Source organism: Pimephales promelas, chromosome 14 (genome assembly GCF_988280905.1).
Source record: "Pimephales promelas chromosome 14, fPimPro1.hap1.1, whole genome shotgun sequence".
Lineage (NCBI taxonomy): Eukaryota > Metazoa > Chordata > Actinopteri > Cypriniformes > Leuciscidae > Pimephales > Pimephales promelas.
In genome coordinates this window covers 20,091,001-20,118,860 of record NC_142782.1, presented here as the reverse complement: position 1 = coordinate 20,118,860, position 27,860 = coordinate 20,091,001, and the positions used below count along the sequence as shown (strand labels likewise).

Below are 27,860 nucleotides of genomic sequence, written 5' to 3'. Positions count from 1 at the left end.
TTAATTTATTTGGAAAAGCTGAATTTTCAGTAAACTTCAATCTTTAGTGTCACATGATCCTTCAGAATTCATTTTAATATTCTTATTTGGTACATTTCTCACTATTGTCAATTTTTGGAAGTGTTTTCCTGCTTAATATTTTTGTACAAACTGTGATAGTTTTTATTTCAGGATTCTTTGTTGTATAGAAAGTTATCTCCCGTCATATCAGTAGCAAAAATAATTTCACATGGATCAGGTCCCCTCATGGGGGCAGCCATCTTGAGATCACATGACAGAAGAATTACTGCTTGTTTTATTTCATAACCTGAAGATTAAATAATATTTATTGCATTTCTACAATTTCATCTCTATCTAAAGCATTTTCTAGTGTAAATTCAAAACAATTACAAACAATTCTCCCTACACCTTTAAGGAAACATATATATATATATATTTTTTGAATGCAGACTGGCTCTGAAAAAGACCTTATAGAAAATGAATGTAGTTTGAATGATATTGTCTGTTTTTTCAGATATCCGGGGCATAGAGAACTTCCTGGACCAGACGTCTCAGCAGGGGATGGATGTGTCTCTACAGAAGGTGGAATCTAATATTAACATGATGATCACTGGAATGTTCCGCACCATGAGGATGGAAGAGCTGCATCGCTATAGGGACACACTGAGACGTGCTGTGCTGTTCATGAGCCCAGCCACTGCCAAGGCCTTCATTACTGAGGTATGAATGCATATTGCACACCAGCACTGAAAATGTTAACATTTGCATTTCATACAAATGGTTCCCTTTAGAGTTTAATGGATATCTTTACACTACAGAGACAAGTTACTGGTCCTCAAATCCAGCCAGCGGGCATTTAATGCAAGACCTTTAATCTTTCAGTCCATCCGGCATTTAACTAGTTCACATTATGTTGATCTGTGAGGCTCAAAGCTCCAAGTAGGATATGATGTCAGAGTAAATTGAACACCTTATAATGCAAAGCTTTAGTGTTTTCCATTTGGGCCTAAGTCCCTTTCTTCCTATTGGTCATAGTAATTCAATCTGATTGGAAAATGTCACTTGTTTAAATTGGCAATATTTGTAAGGAAGCCATTAAATGGCTTTGCTCTCTCTGATAACTCTCTCTGGGAATTAAACCGTGAAGTATTGCTTAATCTCACATGCTATTCTCATTCGCCTTTAATTAAAAAATATCCTGTGAAAGCAATCAAAATCCAATTTTGGTTGAACGTGGAATAGGACAGGAACCGTCAGTAGTAGTTGAGACTGCAGGCTGTTGTAATGACTCTTGGGTGTGGGGATGATAAGTTGATCAGGGGAGCTCAGAGTCTTTAAAGATACGCACTTCAGCCAGGGAATCATCGCAGGGAATTTATAACAGTTTATTGTTTTTGTTATTAGATTTGACTGGGAATTTGACTAGATTTGGCTACCTTTTTGCTACAAAGTAGCTTCCTGGAATACGTTGGAAATCACCTTATTGCATGTGCTGCTCATGCATGTATTTTGAAAGGACGTTGGTCACTCTAACATTTCTGTTCCTATAAATCTAAATTGATGATTGGAGAGTAAGCTGTGACCCCTTTTACAGACCTCTCAGCTTGCTTAAATTAATGGTGCATTTTAAATTAAGTCCCTCATTACTTGCTGCAGACTTGGAGTCATATTGTACATAAAAAAAATAAAAAAAATAAAAAAACGAATAATAGCCAATCATCTAAAAGAAACGAAAATATTTTTTTAAGAATATATACATTATATTTATTTATTTTTTTATTATTATTAAATTTGATTGCTCGGTTATTTATATATATATATATATATATATATATATATAAAAATGGGCTTTGATTGCATTCAGCGAGTGTGTTCAGGTCTTCAAGCACCACAGCAGGGAAGACTATTAAACATCTGTTGTGAACGTTTATTACCAGGTCTTGAAACTGAGGCCGCAGTGTTCTGGTTTGTTCAGAAACTGTCACATAAAGGAAGCGTATCTGGCTTATCTACGCCTTTTGTCTGCTCTATAAAGCTGATTTAAATGCCAGTTCATTGTACAAGAGACATTCTGTGTATAGTTAGAGACAAATTGCTCCAATTAGAAGTCATGTTTCAGCATGCAGCTGCTTCTCAGGTGTTTTATGGTCAATTGGGAACATATTTTACTAGAGCTGATATTTAATAATGACAGAATAAAGAATTGCGTTAGTTGCGGAACAGCGAGACAGTGCTCCGCCACACAGTTCATTTGAAACAACCTTCAGAAGTTTCTCAAAAAACAATTCAGTTTTGTCTTTATTGTGTAAGCCTTCAGTGTGCAATACTGTAGTTCGATGAGTCACATTCATTGAAATAATTGATGCTGTCATATTCTTATTGTAGAAGTTTTTTTTTTTTTTTTTTTTTTTTTTTTTTTTTTACGAGCGGAGAAACAACTTTGTTTCTAAATCTTTACATTGGATTCATGCAAAGCCCATAAGTCCCATTAAATAGCCTAAATCGCAGATACATGTGCCAAGATTGATGTTTATTGGGCAAGAGATTCTAAACTTGTAATTTTGGGTCCTGCCCAAACACAACAATGCTGATGCATGTATTCAACAATTTGGCAATGCCACTCTTAACTTACTAGCAAACATATTAAATAATTTTTGGATCCTGTCCAACACTGACAAAAGAAGGCTCAATTGTACCCAATAGTGTGTGTACTACCTGTCAGTGGAAGTCTGGGAGCAAAGTGGAGAAGTCAGAGTGCAAATGGTCTTCCTTGGGTGAAGAAGGCCAGGCATTTAACAGGAAGTGATCAGCCTCACAGTAGACAGACAGAAGACATGATAGAGGATGTCAGTGAGGCGAGAGGTGAGGACAAGACTCGACCAGCCTCCTGTCTTTGTGATGCGCGTATGGTGAACAGTCAGAGACGGATGTCCATCACACTTGTACTGACAAGCTGTCAGAGTATGGAGGGAAACCGTCCACTCTAGTAGACAATTAAGGTATATTGTATTGATGAAACATGATGGGTTTGCTTAGCCTTGTCTGTCGTATATATATATATATGTATATATAAATTATTTTATATATTTCATGGTAAAACCCACTTTAAGTCAAGTTTGATAATGCAGTTTGGCATCTTACTATCATGATTCAATCCCATAGCAAAGATATGCTACTTCATATGCAAACTTTGTCATAATAATCCTCCAGAAAATGGTATTGCATACAGACACTCATCTGATGCATCCAAGATATCATAAAAAAATTGCTTTGCCAGATCATTTTCAATTTGCTCTTCAAAATGAATATTTCAGTCCTGTTGTGCTGGGTAGCTCTGACAAAAATCAACACATTAGTTCCAGAATCCTTCCTCTCGCTACCACAGCAAAATATTTATTAATTTATTTACATTTGAAGCCGTCAGTATCTGGCAGCTGCTGTTTCCCATCAGCCCATGGACTATACATGATTCCCAGGCCTCAGTAACTCAATAGCCGCGTTTCCACTGCCGGGCTAGGGCTGGGCCAGAGCTAACAGCGAGCCGGGCCGAGCTAGTGGCCTCGGGCCTCAAGCACCGGGCTTGCGTTTCCACTGCCGGGCCAGTAGCCCCACAGCGCTGCCCCAGACCCCACCCCTAACACGCCTTTCTGGATCAAACGTCATAAAACCCAACCCATTTCAGCGGGTATTATGAATTAATTTATTTTTTAAATTAGGAAGATAGCATGTATATTAACTCAACTGCCGTAGTGGCTGCAATAGTGTCCCGAGACCAGTACAGGCGATTCTCCATTTCAAGCAGCGATTTTTTGCGCGATATAACAAGTAGGGCTGCGGGCACGTTTTCAAGTTATTAATTAATCGTTAACCGAGGCCCATCGGTTAATACTCGGTGCATAGTGTGCGCGCCGCAACCTCGAGATACAGAGTAAATTTTTAACACCTTTAATAACTGATTGGACCCCATTTGAAACGAAATTAATTTATAGAAATAAAACGCAGCAAGTACGGAGCAGTTAAAGCCCCATTTCCATCACCCTTCAAACTGAAATTGCCAATTGAAAATAAGCAAAACGTCCATTTCACAAAAACTCCGTGTCTGCAAATAATAATAATAATAATAACCATCATCATCATAATTGTAACATTTTATTAGGCTGCATATGTAGAAGACGCCTTTATCCAAAAAAGGAACAGAGCACAAATAAACACAATATTTTTGACAAATATCAGCGCATATCCAGTGTGTGTGGACTGTTGGAGCACGCACTGATGGCTGCGAGACGCCCATGTGAACAGTTTCATTGCATTTCTTTCAGTGGAAACAACTTAAAATACTCTTTAATTTCTGGTCATACAGAAAATAATAATACATTATTCGCAAATAAATTTATTTATAACAAGAAAACGTTGTGCTTTAACAATTAATCAAGGCGCGCTTCATGATCTCCGTGAACTGAAGCGCGAGACCTGAAACAGCCACCGCATTCGAATTTGTTCGTTTTAAATTGGACATTTAAAGCTTTAGTCTACAGGGTTTATATCCTTTGTAGATTAAAGCTTTAAATGTCCAATTTAAAACGAACAAATTCGAATCGAAAGCCAATATCTTCTATGTTTATGTAGCTTAATTTCTCTCTAAATGTGCATCCGGAGATGGAGATATGTTTTTAGCCGAAAATCATTTAGAAAACAATATGTTATTAATAAACAATTAATGCCTCGTTATTTTATATTATTTTATTATCAGACACATTTATTATAGCCTATAAATCACCCATAAATCCCCTTATAGGCTGTGGTTACGGCTCTTCTCATTCAGCACTGCGGGGAAAATATCATTTCCAGGTTCTAATTTGGCCTCAGAAAACCAGTAAAATATATATTTTTTTCATATTAATTTGTCAAATATTTTAAATGTTTAAGGGGCAAAAAATCAAACAAATATCTGAAAATTCGTCGATATGTAGCTATATATAGCCTAACAATGCGCAGCATTTGGCATAGGCCTACAGTTCAAATTAAAATGTTATGCAATTTTAAACGGTTAATCGGTTAAACATGGACACCCGTGCATCTTGCTTCAGATCATAACGTTCCATAACACCGATAAACTCCGCCTTTTACCTTGAGCACGCCTCTAGCCCGAGCTGGCCCCCTCTGGCCCAAGGTATTCGACGGGCCAGAAATCCTGGCCGTTGGCCCTGAGGAAGCCCCGATCAAGCCCCGGAAGTGACAGTGGAAACGCGACTGGCCCTGGCACGCACTAGCACGGCCCGGCCCTGGCCCGGCAGTGGAAACGCGGCTATTAATGTCTGTGGTCACTTTGGCTCAAGGACAAGGTCCTGGTGACGGATGGCCCTGTCCTCTCTCTCACACACACACACACACACACACACACACACACACACACACACACACACACACACACACACACACACAGAAACGTATGTCTGGATTAATATCTTTGTGAGGACTCTCCTTAGACATAATGGTTTTTATACTGTACAAACTGTATATTTTGTCCCTACCCTACCCCGAAACCTACCCATCAGAGGAAACATTCTGCATTATTACATTTTCAAAAAAAAAAAAAAAAAAAAAAAAAATTCAGTATCATTTATAAGAATGTTTACCCATGGGGACCTCAATTTAGGTCCCCACAGTGACACAATTCCCCATGAGTATGTGTGCATTCAGGTTTAAGTCCCCACCGGGATAGAAAATCATGAACACACACACACACACACAAACACATGCACAGGGACACGCAAACACACACACAGACAGGTGTGTTTAGACAAGTTCATCTAACCACCACCCAAGGTCACACTCAAAGAATCAGACAAACACAGGAGGTGATCTCAGTTGGCACTCGCTGTGACTTTGAGAGCTTTGATTGGATAAGAGGTAAACACAGACATTGGAGCATCTGTGTGAGCTGCACCAGAAAAATGTCACAAAATAAAGACATTACAGAAGCATGGCAAGATAACACATGACTAAAAGGGCGAGGTTAATATCTTTGAAGGTTAAAAAGACAAGAGGGAGTGATTGCTTCCTCTTCAACAGAGTCACTTATGATAAAGTTAAGTCATTAAAATGCCTCCTGATAGTCACCAAGCTTCCTTTTTCATTCACACGAGTTTATACTGTTTTAATTATTCTTATTTATTTTGATTATTTTAATTCCTTCTATGTAAAGCACTTTGAATTGCCATCGTGTATGAAATGTGCTATATAAATAAACTTGTCTTGCCTTGCCTATATTTGAGATGTTCATTCAAGGTGACAATTTGGATGTAGACACTCCGCTGAGCTCTTATGCTGATCGACGTATGAGAAACTTTTCTGCTGCTCAGACAAATCCTTTCCACAGTAGCAGGAAACGGAGAGGCTTTTTCAGATGTATTATTTAAAATGGAGTACAGGAGATGATGACTGCTCAGATTCATTGTATGTTATATTGCCGACCTGACATCATTGGTGCCTTTGCCGTGGTGACAGACAAGGGAAGTCTTACCGAGTACAAAGAGCCTTTGTGATGAATTGTAATGAGAAGCGCTTCCCTTTTGCCATAGAAATTAACAAAGATTTAATGTGTGCGACCGCATGGTTTTCTAAATTCATCTGTGACAATATAAAGTTGTAATGGAAATTATTCAACCCCCATTGAAAATCAGGTTCATTGGCAACATTTGCAGACTTTCATCTATTTGCAATGACCAATCAAACAAAAGTAATTGAAATAGCTCAACACAACAATGTTTTAAGTGGTTTCCCCAAATTCAACTGAAAATGCAACATTTAATGACTTTTGCAGTCTCAAAATTATTCAACCCCTTCATGGTCTAACAACTTATTTCTACACAGTTATTTGTTATAATGACAAATAACCTTTAAAACTCACTCAGATCCATCCCCCAAAAGACCATTTAGGGCAAGAAAGGCCTCAGTTACCATGACAACCAACTGATAGTTTATTGTTCTAAAAAAATGTAGTTGCATGGAAAAGCAGAGGCCATAGGAAATACCCACAGCCCTTAAAACAGACTTTCCTGCATTAATTTGTAGACGAACGGATCTGTACCTGAACCTGAAAATGAACATGAACCCCAGGACATTATGTGAATGATTATTACGATCTTATGTACTGCACTATTATTATTATTATTTTTTTTTTGATACAATGTAATCTATGATAAAACCAATGGTCAATGTAACCTTACCTATACCATATTTGGTCTCCATAAATTTGTACTTTGAAGATTAAATGATAGTGTATTTGATATTGATAGCTCTGCAACATATTAGTATTACAAGAATCTTTAATAGTTTATTCATCAGCAACCAATCTAGCTGCACATGCAAAATTTCCCCACTTGGAAATTCCACATTTCTCATTGGTGAAGCCCAACCCAGAGAGGTGTGACTTTTCTCAGGCTTTATAGAGCCAAATTCACAGTGACCTCCCTCTCTTCTTCTTGCTTTTAGTGCTGCTTCTTCGGGTTTATGTGCGTGGGGACCAGGCCATGACCACACCCTGCTGTGTCTTCACTCTCCCAACAGAGTCAGACCGTAATTTCTTCATTCCTCCTAATCGGAAGAAAATAGCAAATTCCCTGAATGGGCAATCATCAACTCTTGGCCTTCTCGGTATATTCGGGTTGTTAGACAGTTATCCGTGTCATTGTATTATGAGTTACTTCCTGATCTTGATGGTGAAAAACAATGCTTGAAACTTATGGGCATTTTACAGTTTAATTATTTTAGCTAAGCAGTTTATACATAAATGTAGATTTATGAAGGTAAGACCTTTGTTTTTGTTTTTGTTTTTATGAAGGATTTAACTCTGTATAAGAAAGCTTTGAAAGATAAGTATTTTCTGTAAGTGTAATTTTGAGAATCCCCATAGGAAAGTATTTTTTTTTTTTTAATATCTCAGTTGCTTAACCTAGACCGCAATATGTAGTACTCTGTAGTACCATTTAGCCACGTGTTATAAAATCAATAATTGGCTTGTTTCTGTTTTGTATGTCCTAGGAATTGTAGGAAAAACATCCAAAACAAAATTGAGTTGGTAACACTTTATTTCGATAGTCCACTTTAGACGTTCTACTAACTATAAGTAACTTTTCAACTATGTCAACTAACTGTCATTAGAGTATTAGTAAACTGTTAGCTTAATATCTGCTAACACTTTATTTTGTTGGTCCCCCAACAGAAATTCAACTGACTATACGTAACTTGGCGACTACAAGTAAACTTATTCTCCTAACCCAAAGCCTAACACCTAACCATTACCTACTGACAGTCTTACTGTAATACTCAAATAAGAGTTAGTTGACATGTAGTTGAAAAGTTACTTATAATTAATAGAACGTCTAAAGTGACTATCAAAATAAAGTGTAACCGTTGAGTTTATTGTCTAGATTCTCAAAAAGAGCAATGTTTGATTGTATAGTATTCACAGATTTGCAGCCCTACAATTTTCCCAAAAACAGTAGTATCTGCTTGTTAAGCTAAGAGAGGAGAAATATGACACACCTTAGCCTAGTTGAAACATAATTTAGACTCCAGTAAATCTCCTAAACCTTGAAAGAGCAATCAACGAAAACTACAATTTTCATCATCATAATGAGATAAATGTCTTTCATTGTCCATGTTTATTTAACTCAATACTCTTGTTGTTGTTGGATAACAATTACTCCCTTTGCACAATGCTGAAACATCAGCAAACCATCCAGTGCTGTGTGAGCAAAGGCTTGTATTTATATAGCGGAAGGGCCAGCGCCCTCATCTTCGTGTGATCACCGGGCCAAGGCGGTGGCTGATCGGGACGTTACAAGCGGAGATGATTCTTGGAGACGGGGTGGAGGCACTGATTGACGTGTCAGCTTTTTTACTGGGGTGGATGGCCACGGCTGTCAGCTTGCGAGCATTTCAGCCCGTATGATGGATTATTTACAGCTCTTGCGCTGGTGTCACTCGCCACATCCTCCGAGCCGCTCCCGAACATTACATGGCCAATTACGCCACACTGGCCATTTTCTCATCTCAATCAAATTATCTCTACATTGTGTTTAATTTCAGTCGCAGAGACCTCAGCCGTTTTTACACGGGTCTGTAGAAACAATATATCACCCTGGGAGTCCTGTTGAATGGGCAAACAGGCTGCTATAAAGCAGTCTTTGGAAAATAGATAACACAGCTAGTGCTGGCTTTTTCGATTAAAGTGGAATGAAGGATGAAGAATGAAATTACTTGCGCTAGTATTTCTCTTTAATTTATGCACTTTGCTTAAATGGGAAGCTCGCTACTAAGACATCTGCGGTGGCGAGAGGAGAAGTGCATTGTAAATTCATACATTTTCCTTTGACTTAGATGGAACCACTGCAGACCTTCTTTCAACACAATGACGGAAGACGAATTTACTTTTATTTGCATACATATTTATTTTTCGCATGGGCAACCAGAATGTCATTAATTGTTATTGATTCACAAGGATGTTATGGATTAATTGAATTGTAATGAGTATTACCGCCATCAGCAACTTTTCAGTTCACAGACTGAAAGCATGCAGTCTTTCAAACCAAAAAAACTGTCCTGCCTAGTTTGGATTTTGCATTTGGATTTACTTGTAGTGTTGTGCCTGTTGCCTTGGGACCGTCTTATTTCAATGCCATGTATTTTCATTTATTTCTTTGCTATTAATGCTGCAAGTCTCCCATAGAGGAATTTGATGAATAGTGACACAAGCATGGCCTGTGCTGATAAGCTTACAGTGGCTGGATTACTCCCATAATCCTCTTCCAGCTCATGCAGGGGTCACACACCAGGTCACGATTGCATTGTCACCACCCATCATACTTTGCTTCTGCCACCATCAGCCAGGTGCAAACAGCACTTTGTTGGAGTGTTAGATGATATCTGGGGACCTCCATCTTGTGGCAGATTGCTGGACGTTAAATTGATGTGGTTTTGTCAGGAGGAGAGAGACAACACACTGGCATCAAGTTCTCTGGTTTGAGCCTGCGGGGACCTGACTGAACTATTGCACTTATAAAGCGAGCTCTTGATTATTCAAAGTGTTGTTTTTTTGAGGGGTGCAAGTGTGCTAGGATGTTAGGGAATAATGAAACAGAACCAGCATCTGAGGATTTTATGGAGTTGAACATGTGTTGGCATATTGGGATCTTGGTATAGCTAAGAGTCAACCACTTTTGAGCCCCTAATGAGAAACTGAGCCTTGAGTTTGTGAACATTTCCACACATCGCAGAGTTGCAGATTGTTTTTACTCATAAATCCCCATTCTTTGAGAACTAACACTCTGACATTCAGGCTCATAAAACATGAAGTACTGTATTACTTGCACAATACTGACAAGGATGCTGATAGAGGGGAGTTGAGACAGTGTTTAGTTCTCCTCCCACCTAGAGTGAAATTACAATCCAGCTGCCATATCACCCTGTAGCCCAAGACTGGTTGCCCACTGAAGCTAAGCAGGGCTGAGCCTGGCTAGATGGGACACCTCCTGAGAAAACCAAGTTGCTGCTGGTAGAGGTGTGAGTGAGGCCAGCAGGGGCGCTCACCCTGTGGTCTGTGTGGGTCCTAACACCCCAGTATAGTGACGGGGACACTACTGTCAAAGAGCACCGGCCTTCGTGTGAGACATTAAGCTGAGGTCCTGACTCTCCGTGGTCATTAAAAATCTCAGGATCTCTTTCGAAAGAGTAGGGGTATCTACTCTTTCCGGCATCTTGGCCAAATTTGCATCTTGGCCATCAAATTTGCATCTTGGCCATCTAATCCCGGCATCTTGGCCAAATTTGCCCAGTGGCCTCTGTCCATCATGGCCTTCTAATCATCCCCATATCATTGATGGTGGTTGAAGAGATTCCCCCTTCCATGTGAAGCTCTTTGAGTGCCTAAAAAAGCGCTATATAAATGTAATGAATTACAACCTTAGCATCACTATTAGGGTCCTGCTGCACAGATATTGTGTAGAGAAACAGAAAAGGTTACTTTTTATCAACATTTTTGTTTGCGATAGCATCTTAGTGTCATGTTAAAATTAGAAAATGTGTACAAGTTCAAATAAATGTATACAGTTATTATGAAAGTCATAATGAGAATAAGTCATAAAGTTTCAATAATTTCAGATTAATCATTATGAGCCATATGTATAAAGTTGCAAGTAAACTAACATAATATGGGACATTATTCTAAATTGCTTCACATTAAAAACTTTTTACAAGACTTTCCCATTTGTAGGTTTCTTTTATATATTATGTTTGTTTTTTTTAAATAAATTTTACTTTTAACGTTATTTTTAGTCTCATGATATTGTAACTTTAATCCCAATATATATTGTAACCAGTGTTGGGAGTAACGCATTACAAAAGTAAAACATTACAGTAACATATTACTTTTTGCTGTAACGCAGTAGTGTAAGGCATTACTAATCAATTTTCAGTAATATTTTACTCGTTACATGTTCAGTGAGGCTTGTATTACAGTTGTATTACAGTGTATTGTCTGCTTTTACTTCCTAAAGGCAACAGACTATGTGAAAGTTTTAAAGCAGTCTTTTAGTGCCAGTTCAGAGCGGTCGCGTCTGTAACATTGTTTTTTCCTCATAAATGCGAACACGAAAACTAAAATAAAATGAATATTTTAAGTTCTATGGAGACTGGAGAGCCAACCCTTCCTCATCCGATTTGCACAGTGTAATTAACAGAATTACAAAAAATATATTTTGCCTCCTATTTTTTTGTCACGCATGAATGTGTGTCTTTTCCCTAATATTAAAAATAAAACATAGACTGATATTTGTCTAATGTCTGGAGTCCTTTAAGGAAGTAGCCTATTTTCAATACATGTATTTTCTGAGAATTTTTATTTCAAGTTTTGACTGCAAATGTCATGTCCATAATACTGGACTTCCCCAATTTTAAATAATTTATCCTCAACTAGTTTTGTGGTGTAGGTCCACGTATTTTATAATGTTAACTTCAAATAATACTAATAGCCTAATTTAAAGATAAGGCAGCATTGGATATGGACGGTAAGGAGAATAACGCTGGAGTTGGAAGAGGTGTGTCGCGATTCTGTAGGTTCGTGGATCTGAGTCGTGTTACGAATCGCGATTTCGGTTTCATATTGCATATCGTTACAGCCCAAAAGTTAAGTTCTACTTAGTTATTTTGGTGAAAGTAACTCAAAAGTAATACATGAGTAATGTAACGCATTACAATTCTGGGACAGTAATATTGTAAGGTAATGAATTACTTTTAAATAACAGTAACCAGTAATACCTAATGTATTACAGTTTGGAAGTAACTTGCACAACACTGATTGTAACTTAATTAAAAGTAATTAGAGTTGGGCCGATAGATGATGCCAGACATTGCGATGTTGAGCCGGCAGTGGACATGCACCGTTATTTTACTTTTGCTTTAGAATTATCGCCAATTCGAGGACACACAACAACTAGAAAAACTTAACGAATTCTTTGCAGGTTACCTATTTGCATTTGCATTGGGTTTAAATCCAATATATTGCCAAATAATCGATTTTACATTTTGCTTTGAACCAAATCTTCCGCCATCGTAATGTGATGAATGCAATCTGACCCCTGCTGATGATCTATACTGCGAGTCTCTCGGCTCATGCTGCATTGAGTAGACATGCTAAGTTTTTAATTGTAGTGTCTGTTCTCAACTGAACTAAATTATTTGTATTACGCTACTATAACAAATGTGTGTGGTAAGCGGTGAATAGGAGATGGTAAAAGTGAGTGGGTCCAATATCATTGGTCTTAAAAAGAAGGTGGGTCTTGGAACATTAATACTGTATATAATATTATTCTCCATGAAAATGTTCCATTTTTTTAATGCACTGTGAACTAACATGAACATGAGCATTTTTATTAACATTACCAAACATAATAAATGCTGTAAGAATACAGTATATTGCTCATTGTAACAGTAGCTCATGTTAGTTCATACATTAATGTTAAGAAAGGAGATTTTAGTGTTAAGCGTTACCTGATTGTACAGTGTGTGTGGGTGAGATTGTATATTTTTTTTTTAATTATGACATGACTACTACTATTACTACTATACCTACTAGTTTGAGGACATACCCAATTTAAAAAAAAAAATATATATAATAAAAAAATAAACCAGCTCTGACCTTTTTTTAAATTCCATGTGGGTGTGCAGTGTAAAAATAAAAGGAGAAAAAATCTCATTTATCTTCTGCCTTTTCACTTGTTCCACACTTTGCTCAGTGTGGATCAAACATGGTAATGGAGAGAAATTACTTTCATGTTGCCCGCTACAGCTTCTTGCCTCTGCTGTCAACACATGAGCCTGCGAGGCAATTATTTGACTACATTATAATTATTTTATGTTAGGATCTCCAAAGATGACTGGTTGGGCAAAGAAACATGGGAAATCCTCTCACGTCAACGAAGCAATACTCAGCAAAGACAGGCTTGCTGTTTCAGCTGAACTGTCAAGAGTGCAGAAGCTTGATTATACAGTATAATCTATTAAAACAGGTGATCAATAGCTCTGATAGTTGCTCTTTGTCATGACACCCTGAACTTGTCGTGTTTGCTCTAGCTCGCCCTTGAGTTTATGCATCTGTTTATAGCCACAGTAAATCAGCAGCATATTTACGGTGAGATCAGGACCAAATTATACAGTAGTTCAGGGTAATTAAGCTAAAGGGCTATGTGAGAAGGATAAAGATATTGTCCTCAGAAACAAGAGGCTTCTGACCTGTTTCCTTATTTAATTGATTAATTTTAATTTAAAAAAAAAAATATTGTAATTTTTGTTTTAGTTTTATTGTTTTTCTGTAACATATGTGGCCAGATTAGTGTTTTTTTTTTTCCCTCAAACTACATGTCCACAATGGTTGTCGTGGTTACAGCACAAATAGGTATATGTTTTTTCTTTTTTCTTTTTTTAATAAGGGCAGAGTCCATGCAAACAAATGGCAAATATATATATATATATATATATATATATATATATATATATATATATATACAGTATATTGATCATGCAGACCATGCATTAACAAATGTCAGATTTTAATTTGATTTCAAACCACCTTTGAAATTTTTGATTTTATTTATTGCCACGTTAAATGAGAGAAGAGAAGTGGGTGGAATGGAGCCGGATCAACTGTAAGTTTGCTAAAACAATGCCTACACAGCTGTTTGGCTATTTGTTAAAGCACAGCTGTTTGGCTATTGGTTAATATTATTTAGAAGAACAAGAGCAAGTTACATTTTGATGGAATATTCTAAAATTATATATATAGGCCTACTGTATATATATGAAGAGTTCAGATGCAAAAGCCTCTAAATGCCATTTGAAATTTTCTTCTTTAATGATGATTTGTATTAAACTTGTATATTTAAGTTCAGTAATTTCACTTAAATAACATTACTGAACTTAAATATACAAGTTTGATAAAAATCATCATTAAAGAAGAACATTTCAAATGGCATTTAGAGGCTTTTGCATCTGAACTCTTCATATATAGTCTTCAGAACAACATGTGCCAATGAATAGTTCACATTAAGGCATCAATGTGCATTAAGAAAGTAAATTGGGTAAATTTTGATTTTGTGTTGACTATAATATGACTTTAATGTGATACTGATGATGTTCAATGAGATTCCACAGAGTGAGTTTTGAAACATTTTGTCATGACTAGCTAAGGAAAGCTTGGCTTGTTTTGTATTTAGTTTTTTTTATTAAAAAAAAAAAAATAAAAATTCCCATGGTTATGTAATTATGATTTCACAGCATATTCAATTTAGACTTGTCCCTTTGTTATCAGAGACACAAGTGGCATAATTATGAAGCGTGAACAAGTTGTAGTGTTTCTGTATGTGTCTCTAGTGTTGCTGTGGGAATTCATCATCTTAACCTCCGTTACAGGAGACACTGTGCTGCACCCTCAGAGATGATGGCATGATAAGTGTTTTGTGTGCTGAGGAAAGTCACACTACAGATGCGAGATGGGCCACCCTCCTGACAGACTCCACACAGTGGATGAATTATACATGACTAAAGCCGCAGCTCACAGCGAGGCTGGCTGACATTAAGGCAAAATGACAATTGTGACACATAACAGTTTTGATGTATTTAAAGCGCTCATGCTCGAGCAAGTGTGAGCTAAGTACATAACATGCTGGAATTCACTCTGAAGAATAATGTGCCATGTTGAGGAATTAATCAGTAAACTACCAGAGCCTTTTTCTCCTATTTGTTTCTGCCACATATGGCATTCGTGGTTAGCGGTACAGACGGGTTTTCTATGAGATCTTGTGCTGTCAACTTTGCCAAGAATGAATAATGGCTGCTCTTTTCTTTCTTCTTCTTTTTTTTTTTTACTTTACAGAGAAATCTCATAACCAGTAAATATGAAAAATAATAATTGCACTGGACGGAAGTTATAAGGCCACTACAATGAGGAAGAACTTGTATCTTTTAAAAATATTTTCTAAAGTTCAAAAGGGTCACTTGAATGTAAACAAAAAAAGTATTTGTCTTGTTTCTCACTAAAAAAAAAAAAACCCCACAACAACAATGAAATATTCTTAAAACTACATCAATTAGTTTGAGAAGCAAAATTTTGTATGATAGTACAACTTCAGAAAACACTGTATACACTACCCTTAAAAGTCTAAGGTTTGGTAAGATTGTTTTTTAAAGATTAGCGTTGCAAAAATACACTAAGACAGTAATATTTTGAGTTATTATTACAATTTAAAATAACTGTTTTCTATTATAATGTATTTTAAAAAGTAATGTATTCCAGTGATGGTAAAGCTGTAGTGTAACCTAGAATTAAATGTATTTTTTCTTAAGACATTCGAAAACTGTTAACTGTTTTAAGCATAATCTGTTCCGTACACAAAACTATTTATTTTATTTTTTATTTTTTTAAATCTAGATTTCATCTAGCATTATATTAGAGGTCATTTTTATCCTAACATTTACATTTGGAACAATTCTGTCCGTTTACTTGATCCATTCCACCTGCAAACACATTCCCAAGATGAAATATGGAATTTGAAATATGAAAAGTATGTCTCAACAGAGAAACCAAAACTTCTTGGCAAAGTTTCAAGTTAAGTTAAAATTTGCATCAGCTGGGTCACTTATGAGGTAAAAGGGGTGATGCGGAGGCATATTTGTGCAGTTTGTAGATGTCAAAGTTCACGTCTAATTCTTGCCATCTCTTTCTGGTTTTCTTTAATGAATATGCACCATCTCACCTTCCACTTCCAGGGCTCAGGCAGGTGGAAAATATGAGATAATAACAATAATCTTCATTCTGTGAAAGCACCTGGTTGAAGGACATTGCTTTCACCGTATAATTTAAACAACTGATTGTATTTGAAAGTGTATAGAGCTTGAATGATTCTCCTTGAAGAAATTTTTTTTTTTTTTTTGGTCTTTTCTTTTCTAATGTGTGAATTGTTAAAAGCAGGCCGCAACCGCTCTGGATCATTAGAAATCAAGGGAAATAACTAAGAAGGAAATTAAAGAGATGTGTGATGGTGGTTAACAGTAGCTGCTTATTATTCGGGTTTTCACATTAGTACTGAGGTGACAGCTCTCTGAATGGGGAACTCTGGGACAACAACCTGGATGTGAATTCGTATGGCCTCCCCTTAAATCTCAGGGTTGATTTACAGGTGACAGCACTGCCAAAGAGTGGGAGTCACTGAGTGGTCACGGGATTTGATCAGGCGTAAGACTTTACTTTAACCCACTGTCATTCAGGGGTGTTGTTCCAGCTCCACAGCAAGTTAGACCAGATTCAGTTATTCATATTCAGACTGTAATTTTGCAAGTTCCAAGTTTTGATATTTGAAATGCAATTACTTATTATTCTCCTCTGTGGTTGTTATATGGATAGTTTACTCAAAAATGTCAAAAATGAATGTCCTTATTTTATCATATAATAAAAGTGAATGGGGTTTCTGTGAAAAGGGGAAAAAAAGTCTCATAAGTGCTACAAGCCATACGAATTAAGTTCCATTATCTCTTCTCAATATGTACATGTTGTAAAATGTAAAATATATCATTGTATATCAGTTAGGGCTGGGCACATTTTGATTTATTTTTCAATTAATCTTTTTTTTTTAAAATGTGGTCGATTCGTTATCTCAAAAACGACGAATCAATTTTCCCTGTATTTTTTTTTTTGCAAACATTGAACATAAAGGGCCCTATTTTAACGATCTGAAATACAAGTAGCAAGCACAAAGCACAAGTAACTTTGTAGGCGGGTCTTGGGCACTGTTGCTATTTAACCGGCGGGATAAATGACTCGGGCGCAAGTTTAAAAGGGGTTGGTCTGAAGTAGCTTCATTAAGTTGGCTTGAGAAAGCCAACTTACTGAAATCCTATTTAAACTTATTATTATTAGTGGTGCTTGCTGAAAGCAAGGCAACACTATTACTATTGTGTTTTTTGAGTCGGCCCAAAAGTTTGGCGCGCTACTCCTCCCGCAGTTTTTGTCACACACCCATGAATGAGGTCTCAAAACGTGCGGAATATTCGGGAATGGTGTGCTATGACTTTTCTAAGCGATCGGGGGTACGATGTTCGCCCGAAGGGCGAACAAATTTCCCAAAAATCCCATAGACTTAACATTGCGACAAACTTTGACGACTCGTAGCTCCGAGCGAGGATTTCGCAGAAGCCTGCGATTTACCACATTTGAAGAGGCTGACAGGCTCTGTAAGAACATACCTCACAATGGGGTAAAAGTTGCACCCCTGGGGGGCAGGAGCTGCCCAAATTTTCCCCATAGACCCCAATGTTATTTATTATTAGTGGTGCTTGCTGAAAGCAAGGCAACACTATTACTATTGTGTTTTTTGAGCCGGCCCAAAAGTTTGGCACGCTACTCCTCCCGCAGTTTTTGTCACACACCCATGAATGAGGTCTCAAAACGTGCGGAATATTCGGGAATGGTGTGCTATGACTTTTCTAAGCGATCGGGGGTACGATGTTCGCCCGAAGGGCGAACAAATTTTCCAAAAATCCCATAGACTTAACATTGCGACAAACTTTGACGACTCATAGCTCCGAGCGAGAATTTCACAGAAGCCTGCGATTTACCACATTTGAAGAGGCTGATAGGCTCTGTAAGAACATACCTCACAATGGGGTAAAAGTTGCACCCCTGGGGGGCAGGAGCTGCCCAAATTTTCCCCCATTGACTCCCATGTTATTTATTATTAGTGGTGCTTGCTGAAAGCAAGGCAACACTATTACTATTGTGTTTTTTGAGTCGGCCCAAAAGTTTGGCACGCTACTCCTCCCGCAGTTTTTGTCACACACCCATGAATGAGGTCTCAAATCGTGCGGAATATTCGGGAATGGTGTGCTATGACTTTTCTAAGCAATCGGGGGTACGATGTTCGCCCGAAGGGCGAACAAATTTCCCAAAAATCCCATAGACTTAACATTGCGACAAACTTTGACGAATCATAGCTCCGAGCGAGAATTTCACAGAAGCCTGCGATTTACCACATTTGAAGAGGCTGACAGGCTCTGTAAGAACATACCTCACAATGGGGTAAAAGTTGCACCCCTGGGGGGCAGGAGCTGCCCAAACTTTCCCCCATTGACCCCAATGTTATTTATTATTTTTTTTTTTTTTTCAACTTCCGTGCGTTTTTTGGCACGCTACTCCTCCCGCAGCTTTTGTCACAGACCCATGGGTGAGGCGTCAAATCGACCGGCTTATTTAGGAGAGGTGTGCTATGACTTTTCTAAGAGATCGGGGGTACGATGGTCGCCCCAGGGGCGAAAAACGGCCGAAAAAAATCCCATAGACTTAACATTGCGAAAAATTTTGACGAGTCATAGCTCTGAGATCGGATTTCGCAGAAACCTGTGATTTACCACATTTGAAGAGGGTGACAGGCTCTGTAAGAAAATACCTCACATTGGGGTAAAAGTTGCACCCCTTGGAGGCAGGAGCTCCCCAAATTTTTCCCATTGAAAATTTTCTAGTATAGCATTTTACTATTCCAGGAAAAAGTTTGGAGCACTCCTACGTCCACAGTTTTTGTCACAGACCCATGAATGAGGCATCAAATCGTGCGGCCTATTGAAGAGAAGTGTCCTATCACTTTTATCAGAGATCGGGGGTACGGTGTTCGACCCAGGGGCGAACAAATTTCCAAAAAATCCCATAGACTTAACATTGAGACAAACTTTGACGACTCGTAGCTCCAAACAAGGATTTCGGACAAATGTGAGATTTGCCACATTTAAAGAGGCTGGCAGGCTCTTTAAGAACATACCACACAATGGGGTAAAAGTTGCACCCCTGGGGGGCAGGAGCTGCCCAAAGTTTTCCCCATTGACTTACTATGGTGAAGGACGTCCCATCAAATGCATGTGTTTTTCCTACTATGGTAAATTGCATAGGGATTTTGTATTGAACATAGCTCTGGATCACAGTGTCATAGAGACAAGGGGGCGGGCTCATTTTACTCAGATGACCAATCAGTCTCTCAGGATCATTGTGAAGCTATTAAGCCACGCCCTAGCAACCATATAGAGCACCTTAGCAACAAGTACCATAGACTTCCATTGAAAGAGATCAAAGGGATATCTCCGGATAGAAGTGTCATAGAAACATGAGGGTGGGCTCGTTTGACTTGGGCCAGCAAACAGCCAATCCTGAATCACCTCAACACTTACTGGCAACGCCCTAGCAACCATTGTAGAGCACCTTAGCAACCAAAATCCAAAGAGGGATATCTTCCATTCTGAATGTCATAGAGGCATGGGAGTTGTATTATATCATTCATACTGACAAGCAGCCTTTGGCGATTCATGATTGGCAGCTGCCAAGCCACTCCCTAGCAACCAAACAGAGTACCCTAGCAACCATTTTGCAAGACCTATATCTCTGCATCAAAACATCGTATAGAGATGGGGGTTGGTTTAAACATTCACATTGACTTTGGAGCTTCATGATTGGCAGCTGCCAAGCCACTCCCTAACAACCAAACAGAGTACCCTAGCAACCATTTTGAAAGACCTATATCTCTGCTTCAAAACATTGTATAGAGATGGGGGTTGGTTTATACATTCACATTGACTTTGGAGCTTCATGATTGCCAGCTGCCAAGCCACTCCCTAGCAACCAAACAGAGTACCCTAGCAACCATTTTGTAAGACCTACATCTCTGCATCAAAACATCGTATAGAGATGGGGGTTGGCTCTTTTTACTCGTGCTAGCAAACAGGACTTGCTACATGCTACACATGCTAGCAGTGAATAGCTACATGCTAATATTTATTAGCTAAGTGCTAAATCATGCCATGAACATTATAAAAACTCCATAGTAACCATATATGAACACTACCAACCACCTAGGAACACCATAGCAACCTCCCAAAATACCATAGCAACCACCTAAAACACCCTAGCAACCACCTAGAAACACCATAGCAACCACCCAGAACACCCTAGCAACCACCTAGCAACACCCTAGCAACCGCCTAGCAACCATCCAGAACACCTTAGCAACACCCTAGCAACCGCCTAGCAACCATCCAGAACACCCTAGCAACCACCTATCAACACCCTAGCAACCACCCAGAACACCATAGCAACCACCTAGCAACACCTAGCAACACTCTAGAAACCACCAAGAAAACCCTAGCAACCACCCAGAACACCGTATTAACCACCCAGAACACCCTAGCAACCGGGTGGTGAGTTTTGCCACTGCAAGCACCACTTCACATTTTCCTCTGGAAATGTACATTCTAGTTAGTGGTGCTTGCAAAGCAACACTATTGTTATCCTGCATACTTATTATTATTTTTCCTCTACTTCTTCTTCTTCTTATTCCGTACAAATTTCGGCGCGCTACTCCTCCCGCAGCTTTTGTCACAGACCCATGAAAGTGGTATCAAAACGTGCGGCTTGTTCGGGAATGGTGTGCTATGACTTTTCTAAGAGATCGGGTGTACGATGTTCGCACAGCGGACGAAAAAGCGGCCAAAAATGTCCTAGTTCATTTCCTATGGGGAATTTTCAAAAATTCTAATCCCAACTGTCACTTTCTCACAGACACAAAAAGGGGCCTGACAGCCCTATTTTGACAGCTATTTCAGCCATTAAAACTTTAAAATGTTGAGAAATTTGTCAGCTATTAAAGTTGTATTCAACTTTTTGATATCTATTATACTTTTTTCACAATCTCTACTTTAGTCTCATGATGTTTTTCAAGCCGTTTCTGAAATTATAATGGGAGTGAATGAGAGCGACTGTTCAGAGCTAGAGCACGTGATGTCATAAGCTAGAGTGAGCCAGCTTGAAAACTAATGCTAAAAAATAATTTTTAAATCGCTGGCCTGGCCACAATCTTCACTCTTTGGCCATGAAATTATACTTAAAACGTAGGTATTTTTGTTGTGCTTCCTCTCGTGTGTTTAGTAAATCCCTCGGACTTATAGTTTTTTCTCTGTGTCCTTCCAAACGACAGGAGTGACAGACATTCCTCCATTGGCAGCAATTATAAATTCAGGTCAAACTTTAGTAATCAGAGCATTACAGACCAGTTTTTTAACTTGCCAAAGTGGTCCCTTTTTTCAACTCTATCCACACAAAAAATACATCACAGCGTTCACAAAGGCCTTGTCTCGCTCACGGTCAGGTCATTTCGCTGATACAACCTATAGTTTTGTCTCTAGGGAGGTTTGTTCGAGGCCAAGTATCAGCGATTTTGACTAAACATTGGGGGATTTTCAAAAATTCAAATCCCAACTGTCACTTTCTCACAGACACAAAAGGGCCTGACAGCCCTGCTGTAGGGCAGACCTCTCTCTCTCCCTAGGAGGATTTAATTTATCAAGCAGCCAGTAAGTAATGGCCTAAAATCTTAATAGCCACACCATAGCAACCGGTTAAAGCACCCTAGCAACCGTGGGCAATAGGCACGAGGCCGCAGGCCTCGTGCCATACTAAATAACTCTATAAAAACTCTATAAAAACTAATTTTAGAGACTAAATAGTAATCATCTGTTAAAAAATACACGCCGACATCACAGACCCCTGATTGAGGCGTCAAATTTTGCGGATTATTGAGTAGAGGTGTGCTGTGACTTTTCGTAGCGATCGGGGGTACGGTGTTCGCCCCAGGGGCAAATCATTGGGTAAAAAAGTCCCATAGACTTTTAGTGTTTTTCCTACTATGGTAAATTGCATAGGGATTTTGTATTGAACATAGCTCTGGATCACAGTGTCATAGAGACAAGGGGGCGGGCTCATTTTACTCAGACGACCAATCAGTCTTTCAGCATCATTGTGAAGCTATTAAGCCACGCCCTAGCAACCATTTAGAGCACCTTAGCAACAACTCCCATAGACTTCCATTAAAAGAGATCAAATGGATATCTCAGGATATAAGTGTCATAGAAACATGAGGGTGGGCTCGTTTGACTTGGGCCAGCAAACAGCCAATCATGAATCACCTCAACAATTTCTGGCCATGCCCTAGCAACCATTGTAGAGCACCTTAGCAACCAAAATCCAAAGAGGGATATCTTCCATTCTGAATGTCATAGAGGCATGGGAGTTGGTTTATATCATTCATACTGACAAGCAGCCTTTGGAGTTTCATGATTGGCAGCTACCAAGCCACTCCCTAGCAACCAAACAGAGTACCCTAGCAACCATTTTGCAAGACTTTATCTCTGCATCAAAACATCGTATAGAGATGGGGGTTGGTTCATACATTCACATTGACTTTGGAGCTTCATGATTGGCAGCTGCCAAGCCACTCCCTAGCAACCAAACAGAGTACCCTAGCAACCATTTTGTAAGACCTACATCTCTGCATCAAAACATCGTATAGAGATGGGGGTTGGCTCTTTTTACTCATGCTAGCAAACATGACTTGCTACATGCTACACATGCTAGCAGAGAATAGCTACATGCTAATATTGATTAGCTAAGTGCTAAATCATGCCAAGAAAATGCTACAAACTTCATAGTAACCATCTGTGACAACTACCAACCTCCTAGCAACAACCTAGCAACCACCCAGAACACGCTAGCAACACCCTAGCAACCACCCAGAATACCCTAGCAACCACCTAACAACACCATAGCAACCACCCAGAACACCCTAGCAACCACCAAGAACACCCTAGCAACCACCCAGAATACCCTAGCAACCGCCCATCAACACCATAGCAACCACCCATAAAACCCTAGCAACCACCCAGAACACCCTAGCAACCACCTAGCAACACCCTAGCAACCACTCAGAACACCCTAGAAACTGCCTAGCAACACCCTAGCAACCACCCAGAACACCCTAGCAACCACCCAAAACACCCTAGCAACCACCTAGCAACACCCTAGCAACCACCCAGAACACCCTAGCAACCACCTAGCAACACCCTTGCAACCACCCAGAATACCCTAGCAACCACATAGCAACCACCTAGCAACACCCAGAACAACTTAGCAACCAACAATAATACCCTAGCAACCGCCTAGCAACCACCCAGAACACCATAGCAACCACCTAGCAACACCTAGCAACACTCTAGCAACCACCAAGAAAACCCTAGCAACCACCCAGAACACCGTATTAACCACCCAGAACACCCTAGCAACCGGGTGGTGAGTTTTGCCACTGCAAGCACCACTTCACATTTTCCTCTGGAAATGTACATTCTAGTTAGTGGTGCTTGCTGAAAGCAAGGCAACACTATTACTATTGTGTTTTTTGAGTCGGCCCAAAAGTTTGGCACGCTACTCCTCCCGCAGTTTTTGTCACACACCCATGAATGAGGTCTCAAAACGTGCGGAATATTCGGGAATGGTGTGCTATGACTTTTCTAAGCGATCGGGGGTACGATGTTCGCCCGAAGGGCGAACAAATTTCCCAAAAATCCCATAGACTTAACATTGCGACAAACTTTGACGACTCATAGCTCCGAGCGAGAATTTCACAGAAGCCTGCGATTCACCACATTTGAAGAGGCTGACAGGCTCTGTAAGAACATACCTCACAATGGGGTAAAAGTTGCACCCCTGGGGGGCAGGAGCTGCCCAAATTTTCCCCATTGACCCCCATGTTATTTATTATTCTTCTTCTTCTTCTTCTTCTTATTATTATTCTGGCCACTTTTTGGTTCGCTACTCCTCCCGCAAATTTTGTCACAGACCCATGGGTGAGGTGTCAAATCGACCGGCTCATTTAGGAGAGGTGTGCTATGACTTTTCTAAGAGATCGGGGGTACGATGGTCGCCCCAGGGGCGAAAAACGGCCGAAAAAAATCCCATAGACTTAACATTGCGAAAAATTTTGACGAGTCATAGCTCTGAGATCGGATTTCGCAGAAACCTGTGATTTACCACATTTGAAGAGGGTGACAGGCTCTGTAAGAAAATACCTCACATTGGGGTAAAAGTTGCACCCCTTGGGGGCAGGAGCTGCCCAAAATTTTGCCAAAATTCCCATAGACTTAACATTGCGAAAAAATTTGACGAGTCATAGCTCTGAGCGAGGATTTCGCAGAAACTTGCAATTTACCACATTTGAAGAGGCTGACAGGCTCTTTAAGAAAATACCTCACAATGGGGTAAAGGTTGCACCCCTGGGGGGCAGGAGCTCCCCAAATATTTTTCCCATTGAAATTTTCTAGTATAGCATTTTACTATTCCAGGAAAAAGTTTGGAGCACTCCTACGTCCACATTTTTTGTCACAGACCCATGAATGAGGCATCAAATCGTGCGGCCTATTGAGGAGAAGTGTCAAATGAATTTTATAAGAGATCAGGGGTACGGTGCTCGCCCCAGGGGCGAACAAATTTCCAAAAAATCCCATAGACTTAACATTGAGACAAACTTTGACGACTCATAGCTCCGAACAACGATTTCGGAAAAATGTGTGATTTTCCACATTTGAAGAGGCTTGCAGGCTCTGTAAGAATATACCTCACAATGGGGTAAAAGTTGCACCCCTGGGGGGCAGGAGCTGCCCAAAATTTTTCCCCATTGACTTACTATGGTGAAGGACGTCCCATCAAATGCATGTGTTTTTCCTACTATGGTAAATTGCATAGGGATTTTGTATTGAACATAGCTCTGGATCACAGTGTCATAGAGACAAGGGGGCGGGCTCATTTTACTCAGACGACCAATCAGTCTCTCAGGATCATTGTGATGCTATCAAGCCACGCCCTAGCAACCATATAGAGCACCTTAGCAACAACTCCCATAGACTTCCATTGAAAGAGATCAAAGGGATATCTCCGGATAGAAGTGTCATAGAAACACAAGGGTGGTCTTGTTTGACTCGGGGTAGCAAACAGCCAATCATGAATCACCTCAACAATTTCTGGCCACACCCTAGCAACCATTATCGAGCACCTTAGCAACCAAATTTTAAAGAGGGATATCTTCCATTCTGAATGTCATACAGGCTTGGGAGTTGTATTATATCAATTATACTGACAAGCAGCCTTTGGAGATTCATGATTGGCAGCTGCCAAGCCACTCCCTAGCAACCAAAAAGAGTACCCTAGCAACCATTTTGCAAGGCCTACATCTCTGCATCAGAACATCGTATAGAGATGGGGGTTGGTTTATACATTCACATTGACTTTGGAGCTTCATGATTGGAAGCTGCCAAGCCACTCCCTAGCAACCAAACAGAGTACCCTAGCAACCGTTTTGCAAGACCTATATCTCTGCATCAAAACATCGTATAGAGATGGGGGTTGGTTTATCCATTCACATTGACTTTGGAGCTTCATGATTGGCAGCTGCCAAGCCACTCCCTAGCAACCAAACAGAGTACCCTAGCAACCATTTTGTAACAGCTATATCTCAGCATCAGAACATTGTATCGCGATGGGGGTTGGGTCTTTTGACTCATGCTAGCACATAGAACTTTCAAAATGTTAAACATGCTAGATGTGAATAGCTACATGCTAATATTGATTAGCTAAGTGCTAAATCATGCCATTAACATTATAAAAACTCTATAGTAACCATATGTGAACAATACCAACCACCTAGTAACACCATAGCAACCACCCAGAACACCCTAGCAACCACCTAGCAACACCATAGCAACCTCCCATAACACCCTAGCAACCACCCAGAACACCCTAGCAACCACCTAGCAACACCCTAGCAACCACTCAGAACACCCTAGCAACCACCTAGCAACACCCTAGCAACCACCCAGAATACCCTAGCAACCACATAGCAACCACATAGCAACACCCAGAACAACTTAGCAACCAACAATAATACCCTAGCAACCGCCTAGCAACCACCCAGAACACCATAGCAACCAGACATAACACCCTAGCAACCGGGTGGTGAGTTTTGCCACTGCAAGCACCACTTCACATTTTCCTCTGGAAATGTACATTCTAGTTCTTATTCTTATTGTTCTGGTCACTTTTTGACGCGCTACTCCTCCCGCAGCTTTTGTCACAGACCCATGGGTGAGGTGTCAAAACGTGCGGATTATTCGGGAATGGTGTGCTATGACTTTTCTAAGAGATCGGGGGTATGATGTTCGCCCCAGGGGCGAAAAACGGCCAAAAAAAATCCCATAGACTTAACATGGTGAAAAAATTTGACGAGTCATAGCTCTGAGCGAGGATTTCGCAGAAACTTGCAATTTACCACATTTGAAGAGGGTGACAGGCTCTTTAAGAAAATACCTCACAATGGGGTAAAAGTTGCACCCCTGGGGGGCAGGAGCTCCCCAAATTTTTTTTCCATTGAAATTTTCTAGTATAGCATTTTACTATTCCAGGAAAAAGTTTGGAGCACTCCTACGTCCACATTTTTTGTCACAGACCCATGAATGAGGCATCAAATCGTGCGGCCTATTGAGGAGAAGTGTCATATTAATTTTATAAGAGATCAGGGGTACGGTGTTCGCCCCAGGGGCGAACAAATTTCCAAAAAATCCCATAGACTTAACATTGAGACAAACTTTGACGACTCGTAGCTCCGAACGAGGATTTCGGACAAATGTGTGATTTGCCACATTTGAAGAGGCTGGCAGTGTCTGTAAGAACATACCTCACAATGGGGTAAAAGTTGCACCCCTGGGGGGCAGGAGCTGCCTAAAGTTTTCCCCATTGACTTACTATGGTGAAGGACGTCCCATCAAATGCATGTGTTTTTCCTAATATGGTAAATTGCATAGGGATTTTGTATTGAACATAGCTCTGGATCACAGTGTCATAGAGACAAGGGGGCGGGCTCATTTTACTCAGATGACCAATCAGTCTCTCAGGATCATTGTGAAGCTATTAAGCCACGCCCTAGCAACCATTTAGAGCACCTTAGCAACAACTCCCATAGACTTCCATTGAAAGAGATCAAATGGATATCTCAGGATATAAGTGTCATAGAAACATGAGGGTGGTCTCGTTTGACTTGGGCAAGCAAACAGCCAATCCTGAATCACCTCAACACTTACTGGCAACGCCCTAGCAACCATTGTAGAGCACCTTAGCAACCAAAATCCAAAGAGGGATATCTTCCATTCTGAATGTCATAGAGGCATGGGAGTTGTATTATATCATTCATACTGACAAGCAGCCTTTGGAGATTCATGATTGGCAGCTGCCAAGCCACTCCCTAGCAACCAAACAGAGTACCCAGCAACCATTTTGCAAGACCTATATCTCTGCATCAAAACATCGTATAGAGATGGGGGTTGGTTTATACATTCACATTGACTTTGGAGCTTCATGATTGGCAGCTGCCAAGCCACTCCCTAGCAACCAAACA

At 39.8% G+C, this 27,860-nt stretch overlaps 1 protein-coding gene across 5 annotated transcripts in view; it reads left to right on the top strand.

Moving 5' to 3' along the window:
- Positions 1 to 27,860, top strand: part of grid2 (glutamate receptor, ionotropic, delta 2) — a 427,585-nt gene that overhangs the window by 237,773 nt on the left and 161,952 nt on the right. For all 5 annotated transcript variants that reach the window (XR_005623733.2, XR_005623736.2, XM_039679482.2 and 2 more), the window contains exon 4: positions 515 to 720. Coding sequence is in view for 3 of the 5 variants with exons in the window: in XM_039679482.2 (XP_039535416.1) it covers positions 515 to 720 (206 nt within the window). In the remaining 2 variants the exon portion in view is untranslated. The remainder of the gene's footprint in view (positions 1 to 514; positions 721 to 27,860) is intronic.